The sequence below is a fragment of the Chlamydotis macqueenii genome, chromosome 21, assembly GCF_036417535.1.
Source record: "Chlamydotis macqueenii isolate bChlMac1 chromosome 21, bChlMac1.mat, whole genome shotgun sequence".
NCBI lineage: Eukaryota > Metazoa > Chordata > Aves > Otidiformes > Otididae > Chlamydotis > Chlamydotis macqueenii.
In genome coordinates this window covers 2,924,901-2,936,908 of record NC_141576.1, presented here as the reverse complement: position 1 = coordinate 2,936,908, position 12,008 = coordinate 2,924,901, and the positions used below count along the sequence as shown (strand labels likewise).

The 12,008-nt window shown below is 46.1% G+C and overlaps 1 protein-coding gene across 1 annotated transcript; it reads right to left on the bottom strand.

Annotated features, from left to right (window-relative positions):
* Positions 1 to 8,468: 8,468 nt before the first annotated feature.
* FNDC10 (fibronectin type III domain containing 10) lies at positions 8,469 to 11,538 on the bottom strand. Its single transcript, XM_086764720.1, has one exon. The coding sequence runs from the start codon at positions 11,287 to 11,289 to the stop codon at positions 10,615 to 10,617; it is 675 nt and encodes a 224-aa protein (XP_086620846.1). The 5' UTR covers positions 11,290 to 11,538; the 3' UTR covers positions 8,469 to 10,614.
* Positions 11,539 to 12,008: the final 470 nt, after the last annotated feature.

The following is a 12,008-nucleotide window of genomic DNA, read 5'->3' as shown; positions in this document are numbered from 1 at the left end:
GCGTGGTCCTGTCTGCTGCGCCGCGGAACCGGCTCGGCGGGCGGCCTGCGCCGCCGAGTCCCTGACCGCCTCTCTGCGTGTCGGGGCCGACACGCAACCCGGCAGCGATCGACAGGCCCCGGATTGTTCTCTTCTCCAGCTTCCTCTGGAGCTCGGGCCTTTCCGGGCAGCACCGGCGGACCAGCAGGCGCAACCGGCAAGAGCTCAAGTGTTTACGAACGAAAACAGGCCATTTAGCCTGAATTTGTGAATCCTCCTGATTGCTTGGGCTGTTCAACTAAAAACACCACCTAACTTGAGAGCCGCTTACTGAGCGGGAAAAGCCACCAGAAGAGTCACGGATGTTCCTGCAGTCACTCAGGGCCAAGCACAGCACAGTTTATTTCCTCCCACCCAACTGCGTTTCCCAGTTTTTGAAGCAGAGCAAGTGGCTGGAAACAGCGCTGCACAAAGGGTTTGTTTCTGACCCGACCTCTGATTTCCCACAGGACAACCCGCTATTAGCACGCAGCCTCTTATTCCTAAATGACAAAACTTTGTCCTGATGGACTTTTCAGCTACCAGATGTTCTCCACCAGTGCAGTTCCAACGCTGGGAGCAACTGTGAGGCAGAGAAAGGTGCTTGAATTGAACTGAGGGCTAGTGCAAAACAGGGAGTAGCTGCGAGAAGAGCTCCAGCTTTGCTATTAATCACCATTAAGTGCTGTGGATAAACATTTACACCCCTGCATTTTACTGGATAAACATTCACACCCCTCGTGTAAATTAAACATAAACATAGGGATGTAGGAAATGTCGGATGACATACCTGTCTGGCTTAGCGCTGTCACAACTAACCATGGCCTTGCACTGTTACTGCATAAACAAGTGGCTCGCAGAGTCAAATACAACAGCTAAAAGATGCCGGCAGAGGCAACAGCAGCTTCTCTATTTGGTACTTCTGTGTTTCTGAAGAGTCTCAGGCATGTGTACACGTATGTGTGTGCTATCAGGTTTCATCTACACGTGCCTAATACAGAGACAAATGTGCTGTGCCCACAACAGGGGACACATTCTGATCACCCCCAGCTCCAAGTCCCCTAACTTAGCTACTGGACAGCCCTGTCTTGTTTAATATATAGGCAATTTTCCAGCAGCTAGAAATAAATTTTTCCAAACTTACAATGCAAAGTCTTGGGTCTTACCACCTTCTTCCCAAATATGCCCTATTTCCATCCTTCACACCCATATAATTCTCATTTGCCTGGCAATGTAAGCCACATAGTTTGTTTTCAGAAGAACATGATTCAAGCAATCTTTTTTTTTTTTTCCTGAAAAGCAGAGTTTTCTGGCTAGTTTTCTTTCTCAGCATTAGGTGGCAGCCAAATGTTGCAGTGGGTCCACTGAGCTGGGCCATGGACAAAAGATCTGAAGAAGCAGCGTTTGGATGGAGAGCTGAATCACCTCTGAAAAGTAAATTGGGTCTGACACCCTGGATCAATCCCATCTCCATGTCTGTGCCCAGAACACTGTGCTGAGGACTCTGCTGAGGCAGGTGCATGCTTTCTGTTATGCTTATCATAGAATCCTGCATTTTAGGAGTAAACTCTCATGCTTTCACTGAAAACTGTTCAAAGAAGAATGGCCAAAACTAGGAGTTATTTATGTACCCACTGACTGGTAAACTGCACTGATTTCAGAATTATTTCGCTCACATACAGCTCAAAATGATTGTGGCACTCCTTGCTCAGCCCAGACCAATTCCATTTTTCTCTGAGGCTTTCGGCATCTTTTCCCCTTTCCATATCACTGCACTTTTCCACCTTGGATTACTTGCATTATTTCAGCTGACTCCAGTACGCTTCAGTGGTTGAGAAATGAGACAGCTAGGAGAGATGAGAAACCAAGGCGTCAGCAGGACGGAGAGCTTTTCTCCTTCATTGCAGAAAAGGTCCTTTTAGAGCAGTGAGAGGACATTAGCAGATCGGTGAGGTGAAAGCTTATCTCCTGGAGTTTACAAGGACATTTTTGCTGTCAGTGCAGAATACAAAGGAAACCAACTCCAATTTGAATGTGCATGGACTCCAAGTACAAAAGTTGCCTGTTAAAATTCAGCACCATGACAATAGCGACATGCTCTGCACCCAAGTCTGGTCCATCTCACCACAGGCCCTACCCTAGCAGTTCAGGGCTGAGAGCAGAGCTGAGAAGCTGTTGGTGCCACCATAATTAACACAATTAGAGGGATGTGAATAGTGGTAACAAGAGAGATTGTATTAAGCAGACACCTGCTCCCCAGCTTCTGACAATTCAAAAATGTTGACAGTGAAAGAATGCTCATTACTAAAAATCTCGCAACGATGCTACTTTGTGTCAGATTTGGCTGCATGGGCCCTGAGCAGCTTCACAGCCAGGGTAAGTGCTTGGAAATGACTTTTTCTCATAGCCTTCTAGCTCTATTTATCTGGTCTCAGACAGCTAGAATGAATTTCTTATCAACTGCCTACTATGAACTGTGATCTGAGAGCAACTCTGTGACAAAATCAATTTGATATTAAAATGAGTGGAAGTTAAATGGATCCATCAAGATGCTAAGTGCTTCCTGCCAAGGCAACAAGCATCTTACATTCTTGCTGAATTCAATGTAGCCATTGGCCAATGAATTATTTACAAGGTGGAGTCTTAAAAGGTACTTATAAAATTTGTAACAATATTAAAATCATGACTGAGGCCACATCTTCTTTCTACCTTGCACTGAATACAAGATGGAACAACTAGTGGTGTAACTAAAAACATTTTTATTATCATGTAGGAACAGCTGTCTAGATCCCCACTGTGTTCTTAAGATAGTTGCTTATGTCATCACTCCACACAGACCTTGGAAACTCCGAGAGCTCTGGCCATGAAGTTGGATCAGTTTCCCTCTAGCTCTGAGATGATTCATACCAGGAATGCACAGGTCGCAGGGTGGGGAAGGCATTAAAGATTTAGATTCATCAATATCAGGTTGCAGCTGGTGTGGCCTCTGGGGTTACCCTTTTCATGGTACTGCACAATGTCAGGAAGGGAAAGTTTTTATTATTCTGTAACTGGAAGTTTCATCTTTAGGGAGATACTCATTTTGAGTACTTAACTTCAGGTATTCTGCATTCTCCCCTCTCACAAAAAAAAATTTCCTCTGACCACCATTTTACATGAAACTTTTGCATCTAACTGTGATCTTCTGAATCATCATCCAAATTAGATTCCAGAAGCAGCCTAAGACAGATAGTATGTCTACTGCTACAGCTGCCTGTGGGCAGAGCACCATATGCACTAGCCCTCTACTTCCACTCCTGTGTCAGCCGTACCTTTGAGTTTAAAAGTGCCATCTCAGGCTCGTCTGGAGCACATACAGTGGAGCTGCTGACAAGTGAAACCGATTTAGTCACACTATACCAAATTAGTGTCAAGATTCAAGCAAGCCAAACAAATTGCCATCAAGACTGCACACAGCAGGTCAACCTATTTGCTATATACTCCTGTGACAGGAAATTTATAATAGAACAGGAGCATTACATACAAGGACTATTAAAGAAGACAGTACAGTTAACTGTTATTTAATTTTCATTCTAATTCTTTTCAGTATTTATTAGTTTACCATTTGTTTGGTCTAAGACAGAACTGAGACTCCTTCCCTTGTAAGGTTTATTAAGTAGAATACATCATTGGAAAGCAGTCAGCAGAGACATGAAACTCTGAACGTACTTGGGAAGCTTAACTGAGTATGACTCCAGCTCCATTTCAGGAAGGCAATAGAAGAGTGAGAGCTGAAGTAACTATGTAGGCCTTAGGCCTCTAATCAGAATGACAATAAAGATTTTTTATGAGATGGAGAGGATCATACAGATCAATACTACGTGCAAATAAAAACCAAATTCTAAACAATACTATTGGAGTGATTAATATTAAAGAGCAAAAATTAGATTGGAAAAGTCCTTGCTTTTTCTACAAAAAAAAAAGAGAAAACTTTGTAAGAAAAGAATAACTGACAGGACATTTACAAATGAGCTTTTCCTTAAGATGCTCACAAGTATTTTATAAAAACATTTCCAGAAACCTTACTGCAAAGACTAAAGCTTCAGGTACACCTCTAATATTATTGTATGCTGGAATATAACACCTCAAAACACAAAGCTTGCAAATGTGAGATTACTGAGGGCAGAAGAATTCAGGACATATATATTCCAAAAGCAAGAACCGAAATAACAATCTCCCGCTGCATTTACCCCATGAAAATTTTTATTGCAATAGAGCAGAAATCTGGGAGAAAAAGACCCAAGATAATTACACAGTGGTCCCAGTACTCACATGCCTTTGCTTGCTCTTAAAAAGTACCCCTAGAGAAACAAGGTCCAACAAAGGATGTGTGAGCAAAGTACCTCCACACTTACGTGAGGAAATGAAAAAAAATGGCAAAATTCATAACTTGAAAATTCAGAGACAGCAGGAATAGCGTGCTTAAAGTAAGAAGAAGATAACAGACCATAAACAAAATAACCAGCTGAATATATCTCAGGAACTTTTCTCATACATAACTAGAGCTATAAAACCATCTTACAAGCATGTTTTCACACAGATCTTGCAGCTCCATTATAGAACAAAAGGAAATACAGAAAATAAGACAAAGACTAATGACAGATTAGACAGGAACGCGGATCTGCATCCCAGGCCCTACCTTCAGAGAAGTGCCACTGTCCCACATCCTTCTCCTCCATCTCCTGGGACGTGCACCATTGGCCTTGTGAACTTGCGGATTCTTCTGCTCATTGCTTGGAGTTTCTCCAAAACCTTTGTCATCTTGCTCACTTCTGCATGGCAGGAGCAGGGAACTGGGAGCAAGAGAAATACAAGCTCGGGACATTGAAGAAGCCCAGCTGAACTTCACCTAGTGAGGCAGGACTCCTTGCCCAGGAACAGGTGCTTTCTCTCTCCTCAGTGTTTCCTAAAAATATTTACTGCCTTCCCATTAATAATTTTTTTCCCTCTGTGCTTTCTGAGAAATTCTTTCCCCGCTATCACCTCAGAACTTTCTGAGAAAAGCTCTTCCTTTCTCTCCCCCGAGCACTTCCCACAGATGTCTTTCACCTCTTTCCCTTCAGTGCTTCCCAGCTCATCCTTTCCTCCTGCCCCTTGTGCTTTGGACAAAAGCCTTTTCCCTCCAGCGCTTTCCACAGAAAGCCTTTCCCCATTACCCCCTTGACATTTCCCTACAAAACGTCTCTTCTCTCACACACCCAGCGCTTCCTGACAAACGGTTTCTCTTCCCGCTCAGCACTTCCAGTGGAGCCTTTTCCCGCCTTTCCGCACCTCAGCACCTGCCTGCGCAACCGGTCGCTCTCCTCTCAGCACTTTGCACAAAAGCCTCGCCCTCCCTCAGCGCGTCCCGGTAAAACCTCTCTTCTCTTGCATTTCCCGTTAAAAACAAACAAAGAAACAAACCAACCTTTTCCCTCACTATTCCCTCGACTTTCCCCGCAAAATCTTTCCCTCTCCCTCCCCTCAGCCGTTTCGGCGGGCCGCCCGCCATCTCCTCAGATTTTCCCGCCTCACGTCCGGCCCCGGCGCGCGCGGATGAAGCCCTTCTGCCACCCAGCGTTTCCCGCCCAAACGCGCCCCCTCAGCGCCTCCCGACAAAAGCCTTTCCCCTTTCCTTTCCTTTGCGCCTGCCTCCCTCCCGGCAAAGCGTTTGGGTTTTGATTTTGTTTTTTTTCCTTCTCTTCCTTCGCTGCTCTTCAGCACAGCCCGCCCATGTTTCTCCCCTCTGCACTCCCCACTGAAACCTGTCTATCTTTCTGCTCAGCCTTTTCTGCAAAAAAACCTCTTGCCTCGGGTCTCCTCTCAGCCATTCTTCATAAATCTGCCTCGCTGGCTGCGATTCCCGCTCTTCTGTTACTTCTTATTCGGCAAAGGAAACCCTGCAAATCATCTGGTAGTTCTGGGATATCAGGTTAGTGAATTAATTCGCTGAATGTGTATGTCTATTTTCCCAAAGGGTCTATGGGGCAATGCCCAGAGATCTCCTCTGGAAAAATTTTCCACCCAAATCACTTTTGGAGGGGTTTTCTTGGCACATTGTATAAATACCGTACTGCACGTGCTATCATTTACATCTCAGCAAAGCAGGCTGAAAATACTGCCAGCGAATTTTAAATGACAAGCCAAACATTGTGATATGAAAAATTCAAAAAACATTCTTTCAGGTGAAAACAAAACAAGGGGACTGGGCATTTTTTTCCCGGATGAGATCAGACAGGAGATGCAGTGACCAGGTCTATGATGAAGCAATACCAGTCAGGGTATATTTGCTCAGGCTAAAACTGCAAAAGACCTCGTCCAAGCTGCACTGCTAGAATTCCTAAACCTTTACCAGGAATGTGACACAGTTAACTGTTAGCTGCCACTTTTTCTCCTTTCAGCCCACTCTTCCTAGCCTTTCTTTCGGAACATACTGGCAAAATATAGCAGCAGTTTGCAGTCTTGTAAGACTACAACTCCAGGTCTCCATGGAAGCAAAATACCAGCTTTCACTCGCACCTCCAAATAAAGCCAAGCAGCCTTGCCTTTTATGTACCACAAAAAAATATCATAATGGAATTAAGAGAGATTCTTTGCCTGAGGCACAGACTGTTTCCTCCAGACAATTCAAAGTTGGGGTCAGGCTGAGCTTGAGCTGCTTACATTTAAGTAGTTGTTTTCCTCACATTTAGCACAGGGTAAGGAAAAAAAAAAAGCTTGTTAATGAGCATATCGCTCTCCATTTTAGCTCCTGCAGAAATGGGTATGGCTTGGTATTTGTACTGGAAATTACCAGATAAATGCAGGACCATATACCACCTAAGAGTGTACCATATGGATTTTTAATACCAGGGTACTTGTAGAGTAATACAGAGAATGTGTGGTTTCCTTAAAAGCTATTTCCACTTTTCCCCAAAGCATTAGGTGTATATCAGCCAGCTTCCTGGCAGTTCTAAATCAGCATACTGCCACTTCTTTATTGCTGCCTGGACAGGCCAGGATTGATTATAACTCTACAAGGTACTGTGCATGTTTTGGGAATTGCTGCAAGTACTGGATAAAGCTTTCTTTAACTGTGCAGTCTCACAAAGGCTTGTGGGACTCAAATTAATATCAAGTCTACATATATGTAATTTTCCCCATTATTGCCAAAAAGAAATGTCTATACTCATGATGGAGGATATGTCTATACTTGTGATGAAGGAAAAAAAAACATGGTTATGAATGAGTCGGCAGATGTTTTGCTTAATGTCACATAAAATGAAATAGAGAATACTTTTGATTTTCTTTTCCGGACACCAAGATGCATCTAATTAAAACTTAATCCACTGAAAATTAATGAGAAACTATGAGATATTGTTTCCCACATCCCATTTATAATGCACGGAAAAGAAAAAAAAAACTATTAAAATAATCCTTTAGAGAATTACATAATTTCTTCCATCAAGATTTACATTCTTGTTCTGCATATTTTGCTCTGGCTTGTCTATCCTCTGCCCAGCATGCTGTTGCAATGTAATCCACAGAGACAGATGCATGACGATGTGAGGTGACTACAAATAACTCTCTATAATACCTACTAGGTGCTATTTTAGCAGGCAACTGTATCCTAACTGTACCCTGACACCTGCAGAGGTGTCTTACTGAACAGTCACATACAAAACTGTAAATTCGATTTGGTGCTCAGTTTCCTCAGCCTTAAATCAGTGTTACCACAATGGACAGTGCTGGCTGCACATGAAGTAGCTTGAACTGGTGAACAAAGATGGATTTAGGAGCTAAGGGCAGCTCATTCAAAGGTCAAATAGGGATAATTTATATTCAAAACCAAAGACACTTGGCTACCATACTACCATAATTAATGGCTCAGTGAGTTTTCATACAAAATTTCACCTCTGGCTTCGTATATCTGAAAGACTGAAGTGATTATCTTGAGTCTCACGCCTCTTTTCCCCCTGCTCTTGGACATGTAGATCATGAGTTTCTTGTACCAGGTGCTGTGACCTGCTTGACAAGAATATTTTCAGGCTGGACTAGATGTTTTCTCTAGCCCTAACCTTTTTTTTTTAACAATTATGGACAGTACCATGATCGAGTTCAGGCAGCAGAATGGCCCAGAGGGGTTGTGCAGTCTCTGTCCCCAGAAGCCTTCAAGGCAAGACCAGATACAGCCCTGAGGAACCCAGTGTGATCTCACAGCTGACTCTGCTTTGAACAAGAGGCTGAACTACATGACCTCCAGAGGTCCCTTCCAGCCTGAATTACCCTGTGATCCTATCGTAAACCTCTAGTAAACAAAAATCAAGTATTCAGAGAATAAATCTCGTTTCACTGTTGTCAGAATTTTACAGTAGGCAATGGATTATCATTATGACCAGTCTTTAAGCAGATTTGCTCACTTTGAGTCAAACAAGATCTTGAACCATTACATATTTGTGATGTTTTCATTTCTTTTCATTATTATCTTAATTTATTAAGGTCAACGCCAAGGTGGTACAAGGCTTATTATTTATACATTTAATTTTCACATCTGGCAATTCACGACAAGATGAAGAACAGAACAGTAACACTGGTTGACAGAAGCTGACAGAGATACAAAATCAGGGCCACTCTAACAGTTCTGCGCAGAACTGGCTACAGGAAAGACTGACTTGAAACCTTTACAAGACCTCTGACCCAAATTTACCCTGTGTTCAAAGTCACTGAACTAAACCGCTAGATACAATTTGTCTTAATGCTCTTAAAAACTGATTGCCTTTTCTTTGAGCATTCAATCTCCTCAAGAATAAAAAAAAGAAAAATTATGACATCGTCCTTCAGTATCAATGAATGACACCATCTTTCTGTTACTGCGATGTTAGATATTGTCAGGTTGCTTACATCAAGTACACAGGAAAGTAAATAAAACAAGAACACTGTTAAACTTAGCTGCATGTGAGAAAGAAAACGAAGCAAGAATAACAAACAAATAAAAGGTATTCCTGCCTGATGAAATATAGACCTTCAGTTTTTCAGCCACTCTCTAATTATTGAAGGGATTGTGATTTCTACAAATACTGCATTTTATTAAGGATTCCATATACTTTCTATATCTACCCTCTACTAGCAAGTTTATACTTCACAAACTACTTTCACAAAGAAAAGCACGGGGGTCATTCACCAGTGATAAACATTTACACAAACAGGTCACAAATGACACCGATGTATTTTAGTAGCAATACCGCTTTACAGAAGAGCTGTTCCCCTGCTTTCACTTTAGGTGCTCAGTTTTAAGTGACAGAAAGTAATTTTCTGTTACAGGGGTCAATTACACACAACACTAAGTAAAATCTAGCTCACTAAATAAATACCTCTCAGATGGTAACTTACTCTAATTTTGTGTATATATTAAAGTTCAAGTAATGATCAGACAACCGAACAAACAAACCAACAACCACCAGTTTCAGAGACAAAAACACGAGGGGAGATACAGTTGTCTATGAAGACTACAAGAAGAGATGTACCAATATAAGTAGGACAAGTTCTCAGCACTAAGGCACAATAGAATTAATACTAGAGTATGGCTAAAACCTTACTTACTACAGCACTGAGTGAGCAGTTAACAAGGAGTGTTCCTACGCTCAAAACACTCGGCTACAACATTAGTGAGTTCTGTGTTTAAGATGCGTAGCTGCACACCGCATTCCTAAAAGATGGGATTTCAGAGGGCAGTGGTGGTGTTCATTTACATTGTACTTCGTTTATAGTTAAGGATCGGCTCATACTTGCACAAGAAAACGGAATTTTCATACTAAATTTGTCCCTTCAGCATTGCTCTTTGTGGAAATTACCGATATGACAGTTCTAACGGGAGAAAAGCAGGTTTAGTTGGTGTTGGATGTTGACGGTCACTCGAGCTGACCAGAAAACCCCGGCTGTTTTGGACAGTGGCCAGTCTAAGTCCCAGAACTTGTGAACAACGTAAGGCACGATACAAAACCCACTTAAGTCATGAGATTTAGGTGGGCTTTGGATCAAACACACGCTTAGCTACAGGTTTTGTGGTTCCACCAGTCTGTTCTCCCACAGACTTAATCAACATTCCCCCCATCAGGAAAAAAAAAAAAATTAAAGCACATGTTTAAAAGCAAGGGGATTTAGGCATAGGCTTAAAATAAGGGTGTTCTGGAGAGTCTTCTCAATAAGATCTGTCGCTTGCTTTTAAAAACAATTTTCTGGCACTTGTGGACCTTTGCCATTATTTATTTCTAACCCACCGAGATCCCGTGAGTTCAGTAACCACGTATGGCTCAGGTTGAAAAGCCACCCTCGGAGGAAGAAGAGCTCCAAATATTGAGGAAAATCCCAATCCTGGAAGTTCGGAGAAGCTAAACCCAAGACGCCCAACACTTCAAACAAGGACCTGGCCAAAACCGCTGCAAGAACAGTTTGGCAAACCTCTGCCCCCCCGCTTCCCCTGAAGGAGACAGAAAGGCGACGCCGGGCGCGCTGCGAGAAGCGATCTGACAAGAGACGGGGGAGGCCCCGGCCCCGCTCCGCTCCGCTCCGCTCCCGGGCCCCGCCGAGCAGCGCTGCAGGCTACGCGCGCCGCGGAGCGGCGGCCCCGCCGAGGGCCGGGCTCATGAGGTTCTCGGTGATGTAGGCCACCAGCAGGCAGATGAAGACGAGCATGACGCAGATAGAACCCCCCACGGCCGTCATGGCGACGACGATGTCCCGCATGGCGGCCGGCTCCACGCGGAACTCCACGCACTGGGCGGGCGGCGCGGGGCGCGGCGGGGCGTAGCGCGGCTGCAGGCAGAGGCGGTAGCGCACGCTGCCGTGCGCCTCGGGCAGCAGGTAGTCGCGGCAGGCGGCGCCCAGCTCCACGCTGTCGCAGGGGAAACGCGTGTAGGTGCCGTCCCAGGAGCAGTTGAGCGCGAAGCCGCGGAGGCCGGCGGAGGTGCGCGGCGGCCCCCACTGCAGCAGGACGCTGCCGTTGCGCAGCACGTTGGCCACCAAGGCGCCGCCCGGAGAGCGGTGGGCGCGGCAGGCCCGCGCCGCGCACTGGAAGCCGCGGACCGGCGTGCGGAAGCAGAGCCGCCCGCCCGCCGAACCCTCGCCCCCCACCTTGTAGGGGCACCACGGCTCCTCCGCCGCTTCGGCCCGCCGCGGCGAGGCGGGCGGCGCTGGCCCCGCCGCCGCCGCCCTCAGGGCGGGCGCCGGCGCCCCGAAGCAGAGCAGGGCGAGGAGGGGCGGCAGCAGGCTGGGCATGCCGGCCGCAGCGGCATGGAGCCGAGCCGCGGTGCCGGCGGAGGGCTGGGCCGCCCCGTGCGCCGGTTATAAACGCGGGCTACCGCCAGCCGCTCCGCCGGCCGCCAATGGAGAGGCGGCTCCGCCGTTAACTCTCGCTGGGCTGCGGAGCACCCGCCGCGCTGGGCAGCGCAGGCAGGACGCGCAGACGGCCCGGCCCCGCCGCGCCCAGCCCTTTGCGGGCGGCTCTGGGGTGCCCTGAGCCCTGCGCCCCCCGGTAAGGGCTAGCAGGGGGTCGGCGCAAGACCTTCCCCCACCCCCGAGCTTTGGGGGGCCCGTCCGGCCTCGCTGCTGAGTCCCCGGGGGCCCGGGCCCGGCTCGCAGGTGGCGGACAGAGGTGGTGCGGGGGCTGCCTGGGCCCCCGGGGTCCCACAACCAGCAGCGGTGTGACACCGGACAGGGTTGCAGGAAGCTGCAGAGCTCCCTTCCAGCTGAAGCAGACTTTTTTCAAATAAATGGCGGTTACATGGAATTTTTTTTTAATGGTTACATGTGCAGACTTAGGCTGCTTTAACCCCTTGGGAGTAATTCAGAGAAACGCATCAAGGATATAATATAGGGAGAAAGACACAAGTCCCCAAGGAGGAAAGAGCAGTGATAAAGCTGTAGGTCTTTTGCACACCCTAGTCTATGAGACCAAAGGAAAGAGGTAACTCCTCTTACTCCTGTTTTTTAACAAA

Coding starts and splice junctions, on each gene's coding strand:
- FNDC10 (XM_086764720.1), bottom strand. CDS start 11,289: ATGCCCAGCCTGCTGCCGCCCCTCCTCGCCCTGCTCTGCTTCGGGGCG.